The sequence below is a fragment of the Hydractinia symbiolongicarpus genome, chromosome 8 (genome assembly GCF_029227915.1).
Source record: "Hydractinia symbiolongicarpus strain clone_291-10 chromosome 8, HSymV2.1, whole genome shotgun sequence".
Lineage (NCBI taxonomy): Eukaryota > Metazoa > Cnidaria > Hydrozoa > Anthoathecata > Hydractiniidae > Hydractinia > Hydractinia symbiolongicarpus.
This window is the reverse complement of record NC_079882.1, coordinates 5843579-5869469: the sequence shown is the minus strand read 5'-3', so window position 1 is coordinate 5869469 and position 25891 is coordinate 5843579. Positions and strand designations below refer to the sequence as shown.

Genomic DNA, 25891 nt, shown 5'->3' with positions numbered 1-25891 from the left:
TAATTCATGGTTGAAAGTTGCGCGGTTGAAACGTTTATGGTCTTAAACGGCATTTAGTTGACAAAAAAATTAACATTTTGATGTCACTATCATGTTCAGCATACTTTTTTTGTTAACTGTGCCAAATTTTGTCGAAAATAAAGTAATTTTAATTTTTGGACCAATTTTGGCCTATAATGGCATTTAGGTGATAAAAATCAAAATTTTTATGTCACCATCATGTTCAGCATACTTTTTTGTCAACTGTGCTATATTTTTTCGAAAATAAAGCAGTTTTAATTTTTTGACCAACTTTGGCCTAAAATGACATTAAGCAAAACTTTGATAGCACCATCATGTTCGGCATACTTTTCTTTAACTTTGTCGAAAATAAAGTAATTTTAATTTTCAGACAAATTTTGGCCTAAAATGACATTTAGGTGAGAAAAATCCAAATTATGATGTCACAATCATAATTTTTTTGTTAACTGTGCCAAATTTTGTCGAAAATAATACCAATTTTGGCCTGAAATGTCATTTAGATGAATTCCAAGTACTTAGAGAGTTTAGTTACGAAGTTTAAATCTGTGACGTTGCGATTGACCATTTGGTTAGTTAGTTACGAGTTGGAAACACACCCTCGCAGGCAAGATAGTGAAAAGAAAAAAAAAAGTAAAAATAGTGACCAAGATGAGATTCGAACACACGACTACTCCCGTGTCGGTGCTCAGAGAGGCAAAAATTTCCATTCTTGTAGGACAAATTTGCGTTTTAATACAAGCTCACGAGCTTGTAATAATAAAGAAATAAGTTTTGTAGTATTTCAAATTTTCTTTCCAGTATCCTTTAACCACGCTATTTAAAAAATACAAAACGACAAAATTAATTTAATAATAAAAAATTATAATTGTTGTAAAAGGTAGCTAGCTAACAACATTAAAGCACGATTTAAAAGAATCCTTTTCTACGCGGATTGAACATAGTCACAAGTTTTGTTTGAAGGTCGTGGGACTCGAAGTTGACATAGAAAAAAAAAGAAAAGGATAGAAAGAGAAAAGAAATGCATGCATATGTAAACAGGCCTTTTGTGAATTTTAGTCCATAAAAGCAAAAACGAATCATAAAAAATGTTGTTTAAATTATAATGCAAAAACAAATTACACCATACCCTCTTCAATTCAAGTTCTTATTGGTACCGTAAAAGAACATCTACTCAAAGCAGATTGTTCATTTCAGTGAACTTACAAAACACTACTTTCGTTTATCCTCGGAGGATTTTACAAGTTTTATCCAACAGTAGTTAATCTTCCGAAGAATAAGATCGTTTGCATGGCAAGTGTGTTTTCATTGGATAATTAATGTGTTTGTTAACTATTTGCGTGACCGATATATTACTGTGACTAATATTATTAAAAGTTTGAATCATCGAGTTTACGACACCATTGTTGTTTAAAATTTCGTTGTTGTTTGAGATATTAAATGACGGCGTATTTTCGTCGATTGTATGTCTCGGGGAACAGCCGTATTTTGAATTTGCCGTGGACGCCCATATGGAAGACAAGTTACTCACACTGTCATAGAGTTGACCCTAAAACGGAGCAAATTATATGCTAGGTTATCACAAATTAGGTGAGTTGTCTAAAATGAAGAATAAGTGCTGTATTATGGTAAGTAACACTGACTTATAATTTAATAGACAGTTTTGAAAGCAGTAAGTATGCAGTGATATGATCACCTAACCCTATTAGCTATGGCGATGGGGATAGGGCGGGGACATTATGAGGGTGAGGGATTATCCCCCCCCATTTTCCTCTTTTTTTTAACGTTCCACCAGGTGATTGAAACGTTCTGATTTTGTGCAGTTTTTTCTAAAATTTTATATGATATAGTTTTCCTAGAGTAATATTTCATTGACAGGGGTTATCGATATCTGAAAAATAATTAGATTTTTCAATTAATATTTTAAATTGAAATCCTACTTCATACAATGTATTTGTTTTAATTATTGTTTATTTATTATTTAGTCTTATTTAGAGTGTATTCTTCATAAATACAGAATATATGTAATTCACAGATGTTTTAGAATTAGATATTTTTAGCAATATTTTCATAAAAATGAAGAAGTTACTTCTAATTGTTTTTGCCTGTGAATGTTGCCATTGGAAATCATATCCAAAAAACTTTCATTTTTAAAGTTTAGAAATGTTTACCATCTTTTACCATCTTTTAGCATCTGTTGGTACAGGATGGTTTTGTTAAATATAAATATATAATTATAATTTAATATAAGAATAAAGCTAAATAAAAAAAACAGAAACCAATTTTTTTCCTTAAAATAAATAATATAGTGTTAAAGTTTCGTTGTACCAAGTGTCATGCGCGACAACTATTCTGAGGTAGGCTGCAATGCTCCCCCCTCCCCCCTTTCCTCCCCTCCCCCGCCTGCAAAGGTCAAAAATGCCCATAGGGTAATAGGGTTAAAAATTAAAGTAATTGGTTCGTACCTTGGTGCAATTGATGGAACAGCATGTTTCATGGTGGCTATCAACGATTAGTTTTGCTGTTGATTTCATTCGATCAATAAAATAGTTATCCTTAGCTTGCCGCTCATTTGTTTGTGTTAGTCTCTCAAGATTAAAGATTCTGCAAATCAGTTTGTAGGTATCTTTTGGTATTCGATAGCCAAAACTCGTTGATGCGTTTAGAAAAGATGGGAGCAAATGAACAGCTTCGTTGTAGCTCGTGAGATACATTGGAATGTAACGGGAACAACTGTTATTATGGTACGCCAAGCCACTGATAACTCGCAGGGCAAATTCATAGGGTTTGTGCTTCGGCAAAGCTTTTTCTGTTAATAAATTGGAAGGATACTGTCAAGGTTAAATCTTGATTGCAAAATTTGAAACTAGGCATTTCAACTCTACTCTGTCTGCTAAATGTATCGAACAGAACCAACTATATAAACACAGGCTTTAATCTTTTTAATATTTTGAAGCAACAAAAGAAAAATTATCGATAGTAATGAGGTCATAAACTAGTCTGAGAACACTAGGCAAATATATCACTAGTCGACATCAGTCTGTTGCAACTATCTTAAACAAAAAAAATGTGTACCTTGTGTGTTTTCTGTAAACATTATAAGAATGTAATCACAACTGTCCAGATTTCGTTGCATATAAGATGAGATTCCGCCTTCTGCATCCACCTCATTTTGATCAAGTAAAGCCAACTTTACTTTGACACAGTAGGATGTCAGGATACATGCCAGATCACGTAAAAGACTTTCCAACAATTCACAACCAGGTCGGCTGAGTATCATCACAGAGGGGATGTCTGTATCTGATGTTAAAAAGGCGAAAAGCTATATAGAAATATGTAAACAGAAACTTTCATTTTATAATTTTCGCACAACACCAGAGTCTTGTAGCTTAAAAACTCGTCCTCAAAAATATATAGTGTCGGTACACTTACCGTGTTTCTGTACCCAGTCAGTACTTGTTTCAATGTGTGTGACCTGTCATGTTTCGTCCTTGTCCTTGCAGAATCTCGTTGTTTGGATGTAAAGAATTTATTTATCAACTTTGAAAATTATTTAGCTTTGCCCCCTTATTTTTCATTCATTTTGCCATAGGATTTGTAAAGTTATTATATATTGTTATCTCTTTAAAATAATACCATATTTAATGCTTATTTTCTTGCTGATTTTAGATTACATCAACACTCTCGATGACATTCACAAATATCTGATCCAAATTAATAAAACTATGATGGATGGAAAAAGAAAGAGACTTCTGAAAAGGTATTGTCGATTCGCAAGAGTAGGTTTTACCAGATTAGGGTGGCGCAATGTCAAAAACTCGCATTTCTGTCACTTTAAAATATATGTACACCACTGTTAAACAATTATATAAAAAATATACAAGTACTTAGAAAATTCTACAAAAAGTTTACAAAACTACCTCAACGAACAATAGAACAGTATAAAAAGAGAAGAACAATAATGCCAAAAATAAACAAGCAATAAATATGAAAGACAATAATAAAATTAACAATAAATAACGATATTATTAAACAGAACTAAAATAGTTTATAGTATAAACAGAATTAAAAATGACAGGTAAGAAGACAAGACAGCAACAACAACAAAAACGACAAAAACATGAGCGTTACACATTTGTCAGTTATCATCGACGATGTATAAAAAGTCCGGTCGTTTGTCTAGGTACTGACCATTGATTCTGCACGTGCATTAATTCAGTACGCGTACTATCGTTGTGTATGTGAATATCATAACGTGTTATACATCAGCAAGTTTTTTGTCGCATCCTGTCTGGTGTATGAGTAAACATTCCTACCTATATTAAAGTCTTGTAGAGTCACTAGATTATCACGAGCACTATCTTCATTCGATGTGATTCTTCTTCTTCTTTGGTTTCTTATATATCGAATAACCAGAATAAATATAATCAAAATAAATATGGCGACAGTTGTGCTAACTAAAGCTAGTGTGGTTGTAGTTATTGTTGTTTTTTCATCCCATCCCGGTTCATAAATGAACGAACATGGTTTTTTATTGTTTTCTAAGTAACGGTTAACTTCCTTCTTAGCCTCTTCTGTATTCTTCAGATATTTTTTACAGATAGGTGCAATAAAGGTCTTTAAGAGAGATCCAAATATGGGAACTAAATAAACAAAAACATTAATGATTTTCTCTTCATATTAACTACAAAAATTGGGATTTTTAAATTGAATTCCGCAAAGTAAAAGAAATCATGGTAGATTTATGACTGCAGATCATGCAAAGATTTTATTAAATTTAATATACTGTTCTAGTTGAAAAATAAATGAAATCCAGATGCATAGCTTTAGGCTTTTAGTTGGAGGGGGGAAGATTGTTATTTGGACCTGTTTTCAAATTAACAGATTAAGGGGTCCCAGTGCATCGAAGATAAAATTTAACAAATAAAATAAAACGATCATTATTATCGGCGTTTCATCTTCTTTAAATTGTAACATCCACCTTTTTAACTCCTTAAAATGTTACCTGTTATGCCCTTGTTGCAACGCAGTTTTCTGGACCCTTAAAAGAATGATTTAAAGTTGGAATAAACCGTGTCCCGATTTTTGTTAAATCTTTATAACCATTTAGCAGACAAGAGACAAAAGTCTTACAGGTCAGCGTATTAGCCATTATTATTCTTTCACACTGATCTAAATAAAAAAGTGATAACATATTTTATTAAAATTCTTTCTTGTTTTGTTATCTTCCAACCACAATGCTACGTATGTGTGGAGAACTTGATGTCGTATTGAGCACCATGGGTACTACATAACTTACGAAATAAGTTATTGCAAGAAGTATCTCTTTTTTTCTTAAAAAGGTGATGGTCAGTGGGATAGACGGATGGTATAGTATTCGTACCAAAGCTACTATAATTTTGTGAGTATAGAGTATAGAATTAGAGTAACAGCCCCAGTGTCGGTAAAGTATTGTGCTGCAGTGCATATTTATCGGCCAACCAAAATGCACATTGTTCCTAAATGGAAAGCCGTTTGTGGTCATACTGTTCTTTGACTTGTTAATTAGTTGGAAAAACACGATTGGTTGAAAAAGCAAGATAATAAAAGTGTAACCGTTAAACCTTTTCAAAAAGTAATCACAACCTCTCTTTTTCATCCAAGATAGAACAGTGTATCCCGTCATATTGTATTTCAGAAAAACTGCTTCTGTGTCTTTGCAATTAAAACATAAAGAAAAACTTTTCTTTAGTCTATAATTATAGTGTGAAAAGCTTCGAGAGGGTATGATCGCGCTATAAAAATTCGCTTCTTTATGCGCAAGAACTTTTGCACAAAGAATTTTACAAAATTTTTTCGTAAAGTTTATGAAACATTACCTATAAAGTGTACTGTCACTTACAAAACATTGACGACAAAGTAATAGGAGTTGATCATAATTACTAATGTCATTGACCCATTTTGAAACCGAAGGCGAAAGAACGTCAGTAAAAAAACTTTGCACCTTAACATCTCCTCAACCACGTGTCGAAAGAGTATACATTAATTTAGTAAGAGTCTATATACAACATATAACAATTAAACAAATGTAAAAAAAAATTGTACATGGATTTAAAAATTTTCGCGGGCATTACAACCAGTCTTTTATACTAATAGGTAGGTATAACGCGCAAAGCGTTATATCCAGACTTAAATATTTTCTTTTAAAACATACTAAAATGTTTACCTAGATAGGGTAATTGAACACCCGGTTCTTTCATAGCAGGTATGGACAACAATTTGATGTGATAGTTACGCAGTGGTAAAGGCATAAGAAAGATTTCCTGCAATAAAAAGCATTTCATTCAAAGGTAAAATATATGGTTTATCTATAATCTATCTAAGTGTAGAGATGTTTTTGAAGAAACTTAGTAATATTACTAACGTATGTTAGTGATACCTTGTATGCAAGAAGAAATACTTCTTTAGGTCTTTAAAATCATAAAAATATCTCCTGACTTATAAATATTAACTATTCGCCTACTTTTTGTTCTTTGTCAAAATTTATATAAGTAATTTTTGATTTTTTTCCGTCTAAATCTTCTATTGTCAGTAAGTATCCCCAGCATTCTGAAAAAAGAAAATATACAAAATGAATCTGGGAATCTCAAAATGAAGGAGGGAGGAGGGAGGAAGGAGGGAGGAAGGAGGGAGAAAAAATAGAATCAATGAAGGCCTTCATTGAAAAAGTTAAACAAAAACTTATATTTCAAAAATAAGCGTGCAAAATTTAGTAGACCAAGTTAAAGCGAAATGAACTGTATACCCTAGTAGTTAAAAAGACAAGAATCTAAAGCAGCACAAATTACTACTCATTGTCGGAATCGACTGCTTTTTAGTTAATTTAAAGCCGACTAAGTCAAAAATTTAATCCTTTTGGTATTAAAATTACCTCTATTTCTTTCATGAGTCAATCCTGTAGCACCAATCATATATGCATAGCGACTATTGTTATCTGATGTATATGATACTGTAAGAATAGCCTCATCGCAGGTGCGTTGGCATATTGAACGGATGTAGTCGTATTGGAGTTTAGTCACACTGTATGGTTTACCTGCAATGTTAAATATAATATGTATCATTGATGTATAATACGTAATGTACTTACCTGCAAGTCTTAAACAATAAAATTTATATTGAACTAGTAAGAACATAATATAATGAATAATTACGTATTGCGCGAGTATCACAACTTTTTAATACAGGCATTCTTGTAACTAGGGATGTACCACCATAAATATACTAACCGTAAACAAGCATGTTTAAAAAGAGAAAAAATTTTTTTGCTACAGAGGACGTTGCATTTAATTATAAATCCAGAACAATTGAATAAATGACAATTTATTTTCAATCTATTTTATGATTTTTTTAACAAATCGTCGTTTTAATTAACCACATATTAAAGCTAACAAACCTATTACACAATGGAATGATGTATTACCTTGATTCACATACTTCTTCATGAACCATATTTTACTGCAAACGAAACCTGAAAAAAAGTTGCTGAAAATTAAATAAATCATTATGTATATGTATATTTTTAAGAATGTTAAAAAACTTTTAGGAAATATTTTCTTTTCGTCTTTAATCGTCTCTTTTCACGATTTTTCTTAAAGAGATAACAACTACTTTCAACTGCTAACAAGTAACATCCAGGTCGAACCCAGGAAATACTTTTTTCTTTATAAAAAAATTGTGTCGTAATTAAATTAACTCGGTTAGCAAAAAAATCAAAGTCGGTAGATAGGGGCGTTCTTTTAGCACCTTGATGTCAGAAAAGTTCAAACGAAGAAAGAAAGATGAACCATGACTGAACTCTGAAAAAAGTTGTGAGTCGCTTACCTGCACTTTCATTGTATTTGTGCTGCACGTGGAGTTGAGAAAGCGCTTGATACAAATCACATGTTCTGTTTAAAGACATAATGATATTATCTACATCTTGATACTGTCTTGAGAAATTTGTTGGGTTGAGTTGACAAACTTCTCTAGCAACACGAAACTTTTGAGGATAAAGAGACACTACAAAAGAGAATATTTATTAAAGATTATGACATTGGCATGTTCAAATAATGTTTTAAAAACTATGATAAAACTTATCCATGCTCTCTTCGCTTATCGCTTTAGTTTTCTAGTTATTCTAGTATTTAAAGCAAGAGACAGTCACGCTGCCTGTGGGCAAACATTACGCTGTCTTTAATTTTTATCTAAAATTATACTTACACGTTGAACAATTGCCAAAAGTGTCTTTGGATTTCTCTAAAACTTAAAAAAAGTGTTGTAGCAAATTATCTCTTCGCTTTAAAGAAACTTAACTTTATCTTTTGGTAATAGATTTGAACTTTCTGTTTTTTATGCTAGTTTTTACATGCACTGACTTCTCAGTATTTTAGAAAATCCTAAGAATAAGCTAGTAAATATATAAAACACGCTATAAAATAAATATATTATCGTTATGAGTAATGATACAAATATTCAATTTGGAAAAACAATCTTTAAAAGTCAGGGCCCGTACTAAATAATTAACAGTAAATGTTTGCTGGATCGGGACAGAAATACTTCTTTGATGGAGTTTATGCTGTTTTCTCGTCGGAAATTCACCGGTTTCGTAAAGAAAATGATAATGTGTCTACTTGTTTTCTAAAAGCGATACGTTTATGTGTTATGAACCTGCAACTTTAACCACAGGGTTATTTTCGCTAAACGAAAACATATATACAGTAGAATCTCAGTATAACGAACCGCGAAGGGAACCGAAGAAAGGTTTGTTATCAAAAGTTACTAAACAATAAAAAAAAGGGAATTTTGCCTCCAATAATTGAAATCCCGTATTTTTAGCCCTACAAAAATTGCAGGAGCAAACCAATCAAACATTTCATCAAACATCAACATTTTCTGATGTTTGATGGAATATTTGGTCGGTTTGCATAAATGCATAATTGTTTTATTTTTTGAAAAAGAAGAAAAAAATCGTGTTTAATGAAATATGTTGCAGAACATATCTTCATCGAGATGTTCACTATTTCGGTGGTTCGTTATATCAAACCATATATTTTCTTATAGGAAGTGCTTACGCAATGAAACAAGAGAACCACTACTCTCTAAAAGATAATTTGTTAAGTTTATGAAGACGTTGCATTGTGTAATGTAAACAAAAATTCAAAGATGTTACTTAGATTCCAATTTGTTTTCATTTTAGATTGTTCTCGAGTAAAGTTCTACTTTAGGCAATGTGATGTACTCAACGTTATAAATTTCTATAGGGTTAAAAATAAAGGATTTCAATTAATGGAAGCAAAAATTTCAAAACTCTCAATAACGAACTTTTCTTCGGTTCGTTTCACAGTTCTTTGTACTGAGAGTGTACGGTATATATGTATTCATATATATTTATTTTCATGTATTTTCTCAAAAGTCATATAACTTCTGTTGCAAAAAAACATACCTGTTTCAATTCGGCTTACAATTTTGCCTTCACATTTATCTAAACGCAATGGATTGGGATAGAGGGATTAATCAAATACTGACGTTTATGAAAAATTTACCTATTAATATAATTACAATCACTTTCGATTTCCTTTTACAATCGGGTTTATTGGCTCTTAAGAAAAGTCAAACTTCAGTGAAGGGAAGATGTCATTGCTTTCTGGAAAATAATAACTTTGGAAAGTTCTTTTGCAGGAGTTAAAAGCTGTCTAGTTGTTGCTAAACCAACATAATTTATTTTCCTTAATTTTTGTGCAACTTAAATTTTCTCTCGCAGAAGATTAAGCAAAATTTAAAATGTGATAATCTAAAAAAAAACTTCAAGAGGAGACAAAAGAACGTGGGCGATCATTTTTAAGATTGTATGGAAGGAATAGTGCGAGTTTTACACCGTTTTAATCTTTATCATGTACATTGACACAAAATTAAGCTTGATATTTATTCCTGGAGAACATACGAGGTTCTGGGTCGCCGGAAACCTAAAGGCGCGAAAATATATCGTGGAAGATAACTGGAGCACAAAAACAAAAGAAATTAAAGTATTTTAGCCTTATCCGTTAAGTTAGAAATATGGTAACTCATTTTGTGAAATTGTTTAAGTGACGAAAATAATTATAATAAAGAAAGAATTAAATAATAATGTACTTATTCCATTGATAAAGATTTTTTTTGTACGACCAGATGGTATGGATGTAATGGAAACAGTAAATTCTGTCGGTTGTGATTTGAAATTTGTATGATACTCCGTTTCCTTCTAAATTCAAAACAAGCTAAAACCTCATTATTTTGCAAGCTTGCAACATTCCAAAAGAAAGAAAAACGATGAAATTTCACCGTAGTTATTAAGTGCAAAAATTGGGGTGATATTACAACCAACCTTTTGTGTGTCGAAATTTAGATATTTATGTTCAAACTTTGTTCCGTTACGCGAAATAATCTTCAGGTAATAACCCCAACATTCTTAAAAAAAGGAAGAGTTAACGAATATATACATCTACTTCATTGACTTATTTGATTTATCTTGCTCATTTCATTAAACTAAATATACAGTAACTGTTAATTAAGTCTTATTCAGAATTTCAGCTTAACATTACGCTTTTTCTTGACATTTTCCTGAAATGCGGAATGTACTATAAAAAATAGGGAGGTTCACAACTTTGACTTCAGGGTATGTTATATCTTTTTAGCACGGAGCGCCGTCCTGGATGTCATAAAGAAATAAGATCCCTGGGGACGAGGTTGGTAGGTTTAGATAGTTTTTAAACTAGGAGGATAGAAATGGAGAACAAACTAAATTTTAAAGTCTGGTTAAATATCTAAATTTAAGTATTCTGCTATTGAAACATAAACGTAATAACACTTGAATGTGAGTTTTGTAAACAAACTTATAATATAAGATACAGCACCAAATAAAATGACCAGCTGGCGCCTTTTTGTAATTTGTCGACAAAGTTGATAAGATCCACATTAAGCAGTGTTTCAATAAAAAATTCTGTGCCATACAAAATTGAATTCATTTTGAACAACGACTTGAATCTTTTTGGTACAGTGTTTGATATTTTATTTTTATGTGGCACATATACCTTGGGACTTAATGCTATCAAAGCAGCCTTCAACTATGAAGCTATGATGTTGATTGTTAATGAACTAGCAACATCATAAGTACTCACTTGTAAGGTTTCTCAGAAGTTCAGCTGTCTCAAACATCAGGGTCGTATTCACTATGACTTCAGTTAATAACATCACAAGTTCTACAATGCTTTCTTTTATTTTTAGAGTTACTGAAGGTTTGACTAATCTGGAATGCTTTATACTCAGAAATTAGTGACTTTAAGATGAACGTGTGAGTTATCTAGCGTCGTTTATAAATAAGTGTTGAGCAAAATCCATGGTTAAGAAAAAGATTCTTCAAATTATTCAATATTTATATTAAGCGGCAGGTATATTGAAAAGGGATGTGTTTTTTTTATTTTCGGATGTGGGTTTCGCAAACAAGTTACTACTTAAGCTCCGGTTAGCTGACTAAAATCTGGAAAGGTCATAGAGAAAACATGTCCCTTGCCTACCTGAACCGTTCTGAACAGTCAGATTCGACGCCTGGATAACGAAATAATAATCGCCTCCATGTTCAGCTAAGCGATATTGTATATTTTGTAAATGACATCTATCGTTTAGAGAACACTTTTTCATGCCACTGATCTCAAAATTTTTGTCTAAAGATGAAATAAATCTTACAAAGGTTACATAGGTTACAGCACAAAAATAACATCACAGTTTTTAATCAGTTTATTGACTCTAAAATCAAAAGACAATGCAAAAATTGAAAATTCTTACCTTTAATTACAAAGAATTGGAAAAATAAGTCTTTATTGCAGAGATGATCTAAAAATGCGTAAATAGGATTAAATTAATACCCGCGAAACATATTCGTTTTGAAATGACGCGAAACACGTTCGTTTTAATATTGCCGAAAACACAATTGATTTGATATTGCGCGAAACTTGTTCGTTTAATATTGCGCGAAACACGTTTGTTTTGATATGACGCGAAACACGTTCGCTTTGATATTGGACGAAACACGCTCCTTTTAAAATTGCGCGAAACACGATTGTTTTGATGTGACGCCAAATACGTTCGTTTTAATGCGGGAAACATATTATTGTTTTAATGTAGCGCAAAAACCAATACGAGTTAAATTGAGTTTTTTGATGTGCGAAAATTAAAGCACGCAAAAATTAGTACGAATAAGAAAATTGATTTTATTGGGATTTAAAAAATCAGGCGAGAGGAAATTGAGGACCCCCATAAATTGGGCATATTCTAAAGCGGACACCCAACATAAGACAGAAATTTGATGTAGTCTGAAGAAACTCTTACAGCGCCAAAAGCAGACAAACTTAAAAAATAAAAATATCAAGCGGACAATTTATTCTGGTCATGTGTAAACTTTTTACTAAAATTAACCTCCGTAAGGGCGTTATTGACCGCAGCACTCATTGAGTATAACGATAGCTTTGGGCGATGCCTTTAGATTCTTTTTTTGACAACTAATAACAATTCCGAAAACGCTACCATTACTGTAATGGAAATTAAGCATATACGGTTAAGAACATTGAAATAAAACGATTAATATGTCGATTTCTGCTACGCTATTTAGGCTTCTTACTTGCGAGGGAGAGCTGATTTGCCTCTCCTCCCCCTTGCTCTTTAATTTCAACTGTTGTTTACTAAGCCGTCAAGCGATAACTAAAAGTCTCAGATTCTCAGTACGTATTTAAATCATGAAATCAGTCTATATCCAATTTAGAATACTATTCGGTGGCCTGTCTCGCTACTTGCGGTATTATTTTGCGTGACAGACAGACGTATACGGGTATCATGATATAGACCAGTCGTTAACCCGTGGAACATTCCACAGAGTCGCCCTTCCTTTTATATTGCATTTCGTGTTTCCGTAGCGCGATGTTTTTTTCGCAGACAGACAAACAAAATACGACTATTATTATAAAGACTAATCGTTAACCCGTGAAAAACCCACGGGGTCGCCCGTCACGTTCACTCGTCCTTTAAATTTACCCGTCGCAACAAAGTGGATAGAAATATATCGCATTTGATATTCGTGCGCATTTTAAAAATGTCGTGTTTCCGTTACGGGACGCCGCTTTCGCAGACACACAGACAGACGACGGCTATTATTAAAGAGATTTAGAATTTTAACTCAAACCACTTCAAAGCAACACCCGCATTAAAAAGGCTTCACTACATTCATCTAAAATAAATTTGTTTTATACAACACAGAAAATTGTTGTCCAAAATAACTAAGGAAAAAAATTTAAAAAAAAATTACGGAAAAATACTACCAAGGAACTACGGGTAAGAAAAAAAAGAAGAAAAATGGGAAAAATACAGTGGGACAAAAGTAGCTAGTCAACTCTTTTATTTTTTGTTCGTGATGTAAACAAAATACGAAGGATATAGAAAGTTGTAGTAATGTACAATTGAAATACCCGCGCTTAATTAGATATCATTTTAAAACTCTTATAATGTTCCGGCGTGTCAAATCTTAATTGTACTACATATAATTCAAAATTAATCCGTGCTGAAATACCGTCAGTGTTTCGTGCTTACGTAGCATTGTTTTTAAAATTTAATGCAAAACTTGGCAGCTTAATTGATATTTGTAATAAAGTGAAATGATCCAACATGGTTAAGTATCTTAAAATAGGGAAACTATGAATAAAGACGCCGAGTTAATTTTGCGGGGATAAAATCTGATTAACTTATTTCATTACCTGTCTGCAATGATACGTAAAAGCTTTTAGCCCGACATACTCGACATTTTATAGTAATTTTAATCATTTTTGTGCAGTAATCAGAAGGAATCTTATCGAACAAAAACAAAAAGAATACTTTTTAAATCTGAATCGAAGCGTCAATTAAGCATCAACCCCGATGACAACAAGGACAAGGATGTGGGCATAAATAATATTCTCTAACTTTTCGCCCAAAACACAAAATTTCATAAATAGACAAGACCAAGAAATATCTGGCGTATGTTTGAAAAACACAATAGCTACTGTATAAGAATATAAAAGCAAATAAATACCTTAATAGCGCGGGATTAAGCAACATCTTTAATATCTCTAAAGTATTTTTTCGGGCTGAAATTTTTGAGATTTTTGGTACTCCGTTCAGAAAGTGTATATTACTATATCGTCCAATACTTTTTGTTAGTATAGGAAATTCAGTTGTTGTATCACTTAGCGAAGACAGTATCCGAAAATCTATAACTACACAGTATAACAATTATCATCTGCCCAATGCACTGTAATAGGAAGACTGAGAAATCTGCAATTTTACAATTAGAACGGCAAGTCAGCAGCGTTTAAGTCGCGCTTTTTAAAATACATGGCTACACAGCGGATCATGCTGAAAAACAGCAAATTAGCACTGCCAAAGATTCTGGATCAAGACAAAACAACTAAGGAAATTTAAAGTGTCCGTCACCCATAAATCAAAGCACAAAACATTCTGTTTTTGTATCACTAAGAACAGATGAAATACCGAACGACAAAAGTGTCCAGTTTGTTTACTTTTCATAACATTTCTTAATGAATTAATGAGTCCAATTATTTGTAATTACTCGTAATGACGCAATTAATCTAAACGAGCAGTGTAAATAAAAACAAAAAAAAATTACCTTGTTCCTTACTTTGACCTTCAGTGATTACCTGCACAAAAAATAAAGAAAGAAAAAGATATAGAACTGAGAAAAGCAGATCGAAAGCTAATCGGATAACCCTAGGCCTTAAACTTGCCATTAATGAGATTATTTACTTCAAAAAATGTTTTAGTAACATAGTACAGTTCCAAACTAAAATTTTTAATCCCATGGAACCTCCTTAAAGGGGACATCTTGTACAGCAGTCACCTTAATGTGATGGATATCTTGATTTGTTTTATTCTCGAGAAACTTTTACAGTGCAATCTTTTCAAAGAGTACACCATTATAAAGCAGACACTTCATGAAGTGCACACTTTTTTAGGTCATGCTTGTCTCCATAAAAGGGACATCTTCCTAAAATTGTGGAGTCCAGTACTAAGTGGGCCCTGCATATAGGAATTCACTTGAGAAAAAGATTTTTAAGCACAAAAATGTAACTATCTGTTTCGTTCATCTCTTTCTTGGGTGGAAATACCTGGTAAAAGTCGTTTTAATTCGAGGAAGGAATACGCCAAACAAACAAACAAACAAACAATGTCAATGTTTATTTTCTAAATTATTCTTTTATCCTGCCAAACAGTTTTCTCTCCGATAGCAGAAAGGTTAAAATGGTTTTAACATTTTTACTGCTAATACTGTTAATACTGTTATTAAACAGCATTCATTTTTTAGTAAAAACCATTATATAGATCAAACTGATCGATATTATTGCTAATTAAACTCTTACCTGTTGCATCGAAGAATGAAAACATGCCATGAAAAAGAGCATAAAACTTGCTGGCATATCTACATTTCTTCCCTATAAATAAAAGCATGCACATCACTTAGCATCCATCCTTGTGAAGTTGAAACGACTTTTAAAACACAAATAACTTGCTTCTACCGCTTATTTTGATTTGGATCTTGACGTAATAAATCGATATTACGTGTGGCGTCATAAATTCTATTTTTGTCGACCTTATAATTTCACGCCAACATGATTTAAAGTGCCTAAGTACAATCAATTTTTCCGATGCCTATCTAGACATTTTTGCAGCTGGGTCACAACGGGGAGTTTTTACACAAAATGGCGTTTAAAGCGAGCTTCAGAAGAATTTGTAAAATTTACTTCGAAATAAAATAAAAGGAATTTACAGAGAGCAGAATTGCGCGTTTCATTGTTAACCAATCAACTTGAATAATGATGGGGTAAGTCATGCCTGACATATTGATTAGTTACCATGGTTGACCATGGACGAAAATTGTTCACATTTACTCCTCTATGGAAAAGCATAGATTCAAATCAGAAAAAGTACCGGTTAATTTCAGGAAAATTCAGAAAAAATTACGTTATAGAATTTTAATTGCAAATATCAAGGTAAATAAATAAATTTTTAAATTTAAAAATAAGTATGGCTTGCCACAAAACCATGAGTGTGACGTTTAACTATCAAAGCTTTTATGTGAACGTGAGAATGGAATTTTAAAACAAACAAAACTTGATGTAGGGTTCCAACAAATGTTAGGAAAACTGAAAAACAAACTTGTCAAAACGTTCTAAAAACTCATGGAAAACTGGGAAAACTTTCTAAAATTCAGGGAAAAGCGAGAAAGTCCCATGGAATAGAGATTTTTCTAATCATATTAAAGCAAACTGTGATAAATTTTTTTGTGGGCGACCCTTTCGTTCAGTTTCTGCTTCGAAATATTATTTTTCTTGGCCTTCTGTTTTTTATTGTTTAGTTACCATTACGTTGTTGTAGTTAACTTGGTGAAAACATTAAACATTGGATTCAAAACTCAAATTGTTGCAGAAACAGAAACTAGGGTTTAAAAAATAAATTAAAATGGGTTCTTCCAATTTTTATGAAACTTACGTAGTGGAAGTGTTCAGAATTTTCGTGTAGGCAGTGGCATGGAAATTCACAAAAAGTTTATTCTGAAGTATAATGCCATGTCATCCAATTTTTCAGGACCTCACTTTCGAATAAATTATTAGTGGAATTAAAAATGCCAATTTCCTTATTAAGAATAGGATATTTACATTTGGCCTCATTCTTTACTTATCTATTATGACCTGTAAGAATAATTGAGATGATGGCTCCTTGTCCCACATTTCTTACAACACTTGGAGAAAGTAAGGCAAATCAAGATTTTCGTTTACTTGATAATATTATGGAAAGTATTACAATTTTAAGTGCAACGGAACGAGAAGTTAACGCGTTGTTGCTGTAGAAGACATGCATTATATGAGCATTAGAAAGGTTTACTATTGTTTTTGGTGATTTTCAGCGCCGGAAAGAGTCACCGAAGGAAAGATAATGGTTGCGGCAAAAAATAACGCGGAATTTAGGTTTGCAAATAGGACATCGGATTGTATGCGCAATAAAAGATACGCTACGCACATTATTCCTAAAAAATGCAAAATTTACGCACTTGGGTTCTTAATTAAAATAACGTAGTTGAATTTTACTGCTTTTAATCTTTGTTTGTTGTTCTTCAATAGGTATTTTTCTTATAAAATATTTAATCATATTGTATTAAGTATTAAATAAAATACAATAAAATATAATAAAGTGAAATAAATCAAACGTCCGGTTATTTAATGACTTCGCGGCAACATTAAATAAGCTGTCGCTGCTCTGGATACCATATTACCGACAAACAGACAGCGGCTATTATTAAAGGGAACTAGTCGTTAACCCATGAAAACATCCACGGGGTCGCCCGTCCTTTATATATCGCATTTCGTGTTTCCGTAACAATTCCGGCTATTATTAAAGAGATAGTCGTTGCCTGTGGAAATATCCACGGGTTCGCCCGTCCTTTATTTTTACCCGTCGCACCCGCATTATGCATTATGTAACACATGTAATACATTTTACTTTTTCAGCTAAAAACAACTGAAGTAGTTACAAGTGCACTTTTCTAATCTTCAAGTAGCACTTTTAAAAAATGATCCTTTCGTTACACAAAGTGCCTGCAAATATCCGCGTATTAGAAATGCCATAAATTTCTTCACGAACAGTGTAGTTAGAAGGTTAAGTGCATGGTGGCATTTCTCCTAAAAATTTTAATTTATTTAAAATCAAAAACTTCTAAGCATTTCAAATAATAAGAAACAGTCAAAAAGAATGGATGTAAAACGAATATGACTATTCTTAAGGGTTTGCAGTAAATCATAACGAGAAGTTAGATTGACATTTTTATTTACAGATATTTCGTCCAAACCTCTGTGGACAATGTATAAAATTTAACAGCAAAAAAGTTCACTATTATATGTCTTATTTCAACTTAAGGTATTGTTTTCGTATTTCGTCTTCCTCGTAGCATAGTAGCGTCGTATATTCGCTGAGACTACGATTTTCGATCTATTTCATCTGCTTCTCTAGTCGCAGTGGATGTTTTTAGTTTATTCCAATCAAAAACCGTGGTTTATTCAAAATCGGGGACAAAGCAGAGAACGTGAGAAAAGTAACCATAGTAGAATCCCGTTTTATCGTACCCTGGTTAATTCGATTAGTCATGCTGATTTATTGTCCTTCTTGTATGTTACGACCCTAATGAAGCCAAAATACTCCGCTTAAGCCGTACCCTGGATATCTCGGACATTCAGCAGATCGTACAATTCTTCTGGGCCGATTAGACATTCTTAAAACCGCATGTCAAATAATGCTAACCAAAAATCGAATTGTCACACGATTTCCTGAGAAGTGTTCAGCATGGCGTCACGCAAAGAAGAGAGACTTAAAATACAATTGCGTATGATTATAAAAGTATCGTGAAAGGCAAAAGTTTTCTAATGCATTTATTATTTTCATCAAAAATTTTTAATAAAATCTTGATAAGTCGAACTTTTCAAGAAAGTCCGAGTTATCGAGACTTTGAATATCTCGCACATTCGTTAATGCGGCGAATTTCTAGGAAGGAGGAAATAAAAAGGTTGGGCGAATCCGTGAATTTATTCACGGGCTACTGACTATCTTTATCTATTTACTATTCATGAGATATTAGTATTCTTCATTTCATCTCTTTGATAATAATAGTCGTCTGTCTGTCTGTGTGTCCGCGAGAGCCGCGCCCCGTAACGGAAACACGAAATTTTTAAAATTCGCACAAATACCAAATGCGATATATTTCTGTCCACTTTGTTGCAACGGGTTAATTTAAAGGACGGGCGACCCCGTGGATTTTTCCACGGGCTAACGACTAGTCTATATTATAATACCCGTATACGTCTGTCTGTCTGCACATAAAAGGCATTCCATTTTTTACAACACCATTAGGTGAAACGAGGTTTATCTCGTGTTCATGTGAAACCTTTTTATACCGCATGTCAAAGAAGTGGACATAGGAGAGTTTCAGGTTTCGCATGATTGTATTAATAGGTATTTTTCGTATTTAAACGCAAAATCTAAAGTGTATGTTTACAAGGATTTTTAGATTTTAAATTGTAAAATTGCGGATTAAATTATGCTTTAGAAAAATAAATATAGTAAATCCGTCCATGAACATTAAATCCGCAAAAATAAACTCTGTAAACTATTTTTAATGACACTTAACCGCAGAATTTATCCAGCAAATAGTTTATCTTACTGTTAAGTAACTTAATAAAATTCATAGGCACTTTGTGTGATGTAATGTTAATTTTTCGAAGTACTAGTTGAACATTTCGCAAGTGTTCTTGAATATGCACTTCAGTGGCCTAGAACTTTCAGCGCGTTGTATTTATTTACAGTAAAAAACAATGGTTGTTATGTTGTAGAAGTGGACCACCACGTTTTTCAAACAGATAAAAATTCTAAACAGTACAAAATGTTCAATTCTAAAAAGTTATTTCGGTACAATTAAAGCAACTACATTATTTTAAAGAAATATGCTTTTAAAAAATTATAACATTATCGGCATAAAGGTTGTTAAAAATTGATCAAATTTCGGCATAATGACAATTTTTTTTTTACCGACCAAACTATTTTACTTTACCGACCTTATTTTCCGCCGACTAAGATTTTTTTCTTTTTCTTGTTAGACAACATTAACAACCAAAATGCTTCACGAATAAGCAGATACTCTAGAATACTGTGTAATCAACCCCTCCCCTTACTCTTTATCAATTTATTTTATTATGAGATGAGAGAAGTATTAAACTCATTTGAACTTTCTTTTACAGAAGATGGTTTATAAAATATACCAGTAAAAAGTAAAAATAAAATGTATTAGATAAAATACGAAAAAACTTTTATGACGTAATTCCAAAAGTATAAGTTTCGTCGAAAAAAAATTTTTTTCCACTGAAATGGTTTTAAGCACTTTTTTTCAAGTGAACGTTTATTTTGGGCACTATTAATAAAGGTAATGGCGGGTTTAGTTTCGTTCATTAATAAAACCTTTGCTTAAAAATTAGAAAACATGAATGGCCAGCAGAGACGTGTTTGTCTATTACAGTTTGAGAAGTTATAGGTTGGTATTCTAAGAAAAGAAATTATACAGCTAAGAAGAACTTCTTACTGTTCTTACTGTTCATATGGTGGTTCATATGGTCCATGTAAGTTACAAGCCAATTCTCAATAGAAATATCGCTTCTATTATTTCTATTTTCAGATAATTGATAATTGATTATTTATTCAGATAATCCCCCTTAGGTCAAGTATATATCCTAAGGGTGATTATTGTAGCTATATTTAAACATATTATATGACTTGTGTACTTGAAAATGGCAGTCGAAAGTGTTGAGCTAATTCCTTTCTACTTTATAACGCCACCCACATAGTAATTTTCCAAAGTGGTTATTTGTGTTGCATTCCTTTTATATGTCCATCCACATAAATAGAATTACGCGGTAACTTCAGACAGAATCCCTTTAAGTGCATTTAGGACCACTTAGAAATAGCTAACAAAAGACTGAAAGTCAATTTCTGGGTTGTTAATGCCGAAAGCAGATGCAATTTTTTTTCAGAAAGTCTGAAATCGACAATCACACTACATTGGAGCAACAAGTCCATAGTAGGCATAGGACTTGTGACAGCCAAGTTTTTTGCCAACTTCCGGTTTTTATGCTTTCCTAATTTTACGTGTTAAAGATGTATAACGATGTTTAATTCTATCTCATTAGAGTTTTTGTAAAAGGTTTTTTGGCACTAGAGACTTCAGCTTATTTTAGCTAACAGCCTTTTTAAGCTAAATTTATTAAGACAAGATCGGGAGTTGGAGTGGTACCTGGAGTAAAAGGTGTTATGCGATATACATCCAGGAAATTTGCAGTAGGTTGACGTCACCAGCGAAAATCTCTTTCTAAACGATGTGCATAATAACTTGATATCATAAATAAAATTGGCAACGTGGTGTAAACAGACTTCAGATAAAGAAAAAAAATCTATAAAGGGATTTATTTACGCGAAAACAAAAAAATGGTAAAAATTGCACTATCAGTGTTAAATAACTGTGCATAAGGAACAGGGTAAATGAGTTTTAAGAACTAAATGTTTAGTTCCAAAGTTTCTAGGTAGCTAGCTAACTGTATACAAATATTTTTTCAGCAGACAACTAGGCAGTTAACCAGATAAGCGTGTATTGTAGCACGTTAGGCCGATAACTATAAATACGTATTTGTACAGCAGATAGCTTGTTTTACTTTCGGGGAAAAAACTTTAAAGGAAAAGAAAATTTCGCGGTAATTTAAACTTCGTTTTCACCAAAATCTTTTCCGTAAAACGCGCTGAAGTTGGTCAACCGCTAAAGTTTATTTCGGCCGAAGTATATGAAACTCTTGAATCCGTGAAACTTTCCTTACGCGAATTTTTTTTCACGCAAAATGTTCTTCCCAACAAAAGATTATTTTCGGTAGGTAGGTGCATTTAGGAAAAGTTGCCTGTTATTATATAGTTTATCTAAAGTAAAAAGTTTTATTGTTAAAGAATTTTTATCACTTTGTTGTACCCTACAGGGGAGTGTTTAGCCAATATGTGTCCACCGTTATGTTCATATAAGGGGAAATGTTCAAATAGGCTTCGACATTTATTCCTAATATTGCGACAAGCATAAGATAGTAGTATCAGTAAACATTTTAGACCTAAAAACTGCTGTCTGCGATTGGTCTAATCTCTCATTTTTTGTATTATTTATTGTTTCAATTGTTTTTGTTTTTTATTGTCAAAAAATTTCAATGACAAGAGATAACGCAGCGCCATTACCAATAGAACAACGATCGTTTTATCTTTCCTTATTTCTTTTTATAAATATTTGATTTTTCACATTTCGCATAAGAACAGGTGAATGCGAAAACACACAAGATTGAAATTATAAATCCTTGATATGATGATATGATATGACTGCTATCTATGTGAACACAGAGCGTTTCAATCTTGTCCTTACGACTTGTTAGGCTTTTTAATACATAAAATTTAAAAGCCTAACAAGTTCTTGGGGACGAGGTTAAGAGCGTTGGCGTTTATGTAAGCTTTGCTCTTTTTTATTATGTGGGTGACGCCTAAACAACAAGTGAAGAAAATAAAATACAATATAAAGAAAACAACATATATCGGTTAAGTCGATAAGAAATATAACAAAAAGTTTCAATATATTAGAGGTATCTGACAACGTAAGATTATTTTCTTGGATACTGAGCTAGAATTCATAAAAAATTCATACAAAGTTATGCGCTAAAGCCTGATTCACACTTACTTGCGTCTGCGTCTGCGTCTGCGTCGTGAAGTACGAATGCACAGTAGCAGATTATTTAGGAGAACGCAAGCCGTTCACACTTACACAAAGAACTTAAGCATTATGGATGGTGAAGAAGCACTGATTTTTTTATTTTTTATTTCTCTCCAATATCTGTTTCTTATATTTTGGAACGATTTTTCAGCGTTAATGGCTTAAAAAAAGTACATCAACATTATTGGAATATGCTTTGTACTTTACATAAATCAATATAAAAGATTCAACATTGAATTTTTTACAGAAATCTTATATGCTAACAAGTTTGCTTTTTTGGCTACACCCTCCCAAGCAAGTTTTTTCCTGTTTTTGTTTTTAAACTTTTGTCTTGTTTATAATTTAAATCGGGGTATTTTCTAACTGCTTCACTCAATGTTTGCTCTTTTTCAGTTGCGATAATTTTGACTTTATTCACTTCTCTCAGTAAAATATTTTTTTTTCAATTATTCTAAAAATATCTTTGCGTTTCTTGCGCGCATTACGTTTTTGTGTTCACATTATAATAATATGCCGCAGAAGTGAATCAAGAGCAATGCAACGACCCAAGATACCAAAAAATTTAATATTCTTGCATAGTTGCGTCGCTTTGCGTCGTCGTTACTTCATTCATGTTCACACAGTGCACAAGATTGACGGAGACGCAACACAGACGCAGCACAAACGCAAGTAAGTGTGAATCAGGCTTAAGTAGCTAGTGTAATTAACAGAATACGCGAAGTGTGTAGAGTACGCAGTATGGATGTTTATGAAATGTATGAAAAGTGTATAGCTCCTGCTAAACACAATTTTACTATAAACTTGTTATAGCTGTTGAAAAGTGTGGGTAGCTAGCTGAACAGATTTAGGAGTTGTAGGTTCTTCTTGGGTCAAATATTGCCGGTGTCCTGTTTATACTCAAACAAAGCAAAAATCTATTCTTCACAAATTAGTTATTAGCTAGGCATTCTTGGTAAATCTTTTTGTATATGTCACAGATCGAATTGTGAATGGCGAATTCGGCGGTGAATTAACTGCAAAATATTTTTTCGATTTTCACATGAAACAAAAAACAGTGGAGAATTTCAAATACTGAATCTAAGTAGTTATTTTGAATTCATTCCAGTAACGATTTTGTCCAAGAATAAACACTGCATATTGTATTCTGATTGGTTAAAATATTTTGCTGCTAAAAATAAATAAAACTGCTCATGGTCAGATACATTTCGTCAACGAATTTGCCGTCCAATTCCCTACGTGAAAATGGCTATGAAATTTCGTCGTCTAATAGAAAGTAGAATAAAGGATCATAATGACCTTGTAGAGAAATTGGATTAGAAGGGTTCGTTTTATCATCTTCAAACTGACGACCCACTATACTTCTGGCAAGACTTCCACTATCGTTATTTCTACCCTAGTCACCAATATCTATAAGCGTGAATCAATAAATCGCATCACAGATTGCCATTGAGATTGGACTATAATACACTTTATAATTATGCAACAAATGTTCCGCTTCCGGTTTAAAATAAATTCGAATGTGTTTTCCATCAATGACATGTGACATATTCCATCGTTTCCCGAAATCCTTCGAAAAATGCCGCTGTTTATTATATATTACCTTAAAAAGGATTGTTTGCCGAACACACGCATTTTTTTAAAACAATTATCGACCTAACACACATTGTTTCTTTCTTCTCTTTTGCGTTTCTTCTTTCTTTTAAAAAATCAATAAAAAAAGTAAAATAAGTAAAACCCTGTTTGTCTGAACTGCTTTTGGTTGTTGGATCCATGATGGAAGATTATTTAACTCACTAAACTCACTGGCGTGAATATCAACTTCTTAGCACGGCGGGTGTTCGAAAACTCATTGGGCGCGTTAAACTGTGTTAAGGCTTAAGTCACGGGTATGCCATAAGTGCGTGTACTCTTTAAGAGAATTATTTTTTTAAAAAAAAGTTATTACTATATTCAGAATTCTTAATTTTGTTAAAAAATCTTTCTAAAACTCGGCCAGTATGTCGAATAAAAAATAACTTTGTATGCCAATTCCATCGCGTCTTAAGGGACCCTATGACCAGTTGGAAGTCGATATCTTTCTCTTTATATTAGTTAACGCACGTTTTGACTTTAACAAAAAAGGCCACAGAAAGTGCATTCATATTTATGTAAATGGCTGCTACAGCAACTTCAATTGATGATGATATCTAATATTAACAAATATAGAAACTCTCCCAAATTCAAGTACAGTAGATTAATCAAACGTAGTATGAAAAGTACACTTGTCCTGTCCGCTATCTGCGAATAACATTTTTGGTATTTCTGAAAATTTACTTTGTCTAAAAAACAATGACATACCAAAATGCACTACATTTTTTAATAATCAATTGAAATTTCCAAATGAGGATAAAGGTGCCTATAAAAGTGCTTTTTCAGGCTCAAATTTGCTCATGTTATGCTTAATGGCAAAAAGATTTATTGGAGAATGCTTATAAAAAACACATGGTCAAGCGCAAAATATGCTTATTTCAAAAAAATGTCATATGCTTGAAAAATGACCAAATTTAAGCCTACGGATGCTTATAAATGTCATGCTTATAAAAAAACATGAACACTGTTGTTTTACTACACCTGGGGTATACACTGCCACTATATCTACTGGCTAATTTGATAGAAGCATATTATACATAGCTAACTAGCTTTTTGTACATTCACAGTTAAGAATTGCTTAGGTAATTACCATCAGACTCGTGCCAAAAGTATTTTTTTCCTCAGTAATCAGAACAGTGTAACCAAGCTATTGCATCAGCTTGGTTACACTTAGTTTAAACGCCGATATTTTGGACCAACCTGACGCATTGTCTTTCGCATAATTAGGTGAAAGGTCTCAACCAATCACGGTTTTAAATAAAAACCAGCCTCCTCCAGGGCCTTTTTTACAGGAATACTGCTTATTTTGACTTTGTTGGTTTTCCTAATTTTCCTGACGAGAAAAAATTTAAGAATACGCTTAATCTTAAGACGGAAATGTGGTTAGGGAAGCAGGACTTTTTTCCACGGGCTATTCAGCTTTGTAGGAATCACGGGTCTCAGACACCGCACTTAACTGTACAATCTTTGAAAAAAATCGGAAAATTGAATTTATAAACTGATAAGGTGCTGGTCAAGGAACATTTAAATTACTACTAAGGCTTTATTACATCGAAGTTTAAGAAACATCTGGGGCGCATCCTAAATAAGAGGGAAAAAATGTACCGCATTGTAATATTTTTGGATCTAATTATATGTTCATTTCCCTGCAGATCTATTTCAACATTATATTTGCAGTGTATATTATATAAAATTCATACAGAAATACGTTTTCTACGTAGACATAAAAAAAAATAAAAAAATCCACTAACCAAGTTCATGCTACAGAGTATTCAATTTCCACTAATCCAGGCTAATCCATTTCACGACTATATAAATTTTCAAGAA

The 25891-nt window shown here is 32.6% G+C and overlaps 1 protein-coding gene and 1 long non-coding RNA gene across 4 annotated transcripts; one reads left to right on the top strand and one right to left on the bottom strand.

The window, feature by feature from the left end:
- Positions 1-301: 301 nt before the first annotated feature.
- LOC130654349 (uncharacterized) lies at positions 302-25858 on the bottom strand. Of its 3 annotated transcripts, XM_057456912.1 has the most exons (20): positions 25816-25858; positions 15471-15542; positions 14720-14750; positions 11854-11901; positions 11586-11732; positions 10397-10479; positions 10165-10273; positions 9479-9517; positions 8257-8298; positions 7879-8055; positions 7478-7525; positions 6929-7090; positions 6521-6606; positions 6224-6320; positions 5152-5190; positions 5024-5059; positions 4335-4661; positions 3094-3318; positions 2484-2827; positions 302-1567 (listed from the first exon to the last, which is right to left on the bottom strand). In XM_057456912.1, exons 1-20 carry the CDS (start codon positions 25822-25824, stop codon positions 1280-1282), a joined length of 2409 nt encoding a protein of 802 aa, XP_057312895.1. In that variant the 5' UTR covers positions 25825-25858; the 3' UTR covers positions 302-1279. The 3 variants fall into 3 exon arrangements, with proteins under 3 accessions (XP_057312895.1, XP_057312893.1, XP_057312894.1); XM_057456910.1 differs by lacking the exons at positions 15471-15542; positions 25816-25858 and having other exon boundaries at positions 14720-14918; XM_057456911.1 differs by lacking the exons at positions 15471-15542; positions 25816-25858 and having other exon boundaries at positions 8257-8292; positions 14720-14918.
- On the top strand, positions 6260-11753 carry LOC130654353 (uncharacterized). Its single transcript, XR_008984402.1, has 3 exons — positions 6260-6347; positions 10707-10757; positions 11296-11753. It is a non-coding gene; the product is annotated as an uncharacterized LOC130654353 (long non-coding RNA).
- Positions 25859-25891: the final 33 nt, after the last annotated feature.

What these genes read in the sequence shown, in the direction of transcription:
- LOC130654349 (XM_057456910.1), bottom strand. Translation starts at nt 14,840, where the DNA reads ATGGCAAGTTTAAGGCCTAGGGTTATCCGATTAGCTTTCGATCTGCTT. An exon ending in CCAATTCTTTGTAATTAAAG is followed by an intron (nt 11,733 to 11,853) that starts GTAAGAATTTTC and finishes TTTCATCTTTAG; the next exon opens with ACAAAAATTTTGAGATCAGT. An exon ending in TGTAAGCCGAATTGAAACAG is followed by an intron (nt 8,299 to 9,478) that starts GTATGTTTTTTT and finishes ACTTTTTTTAAG; the next exon opens with TTTTAGAGAAATCCAAAGAC.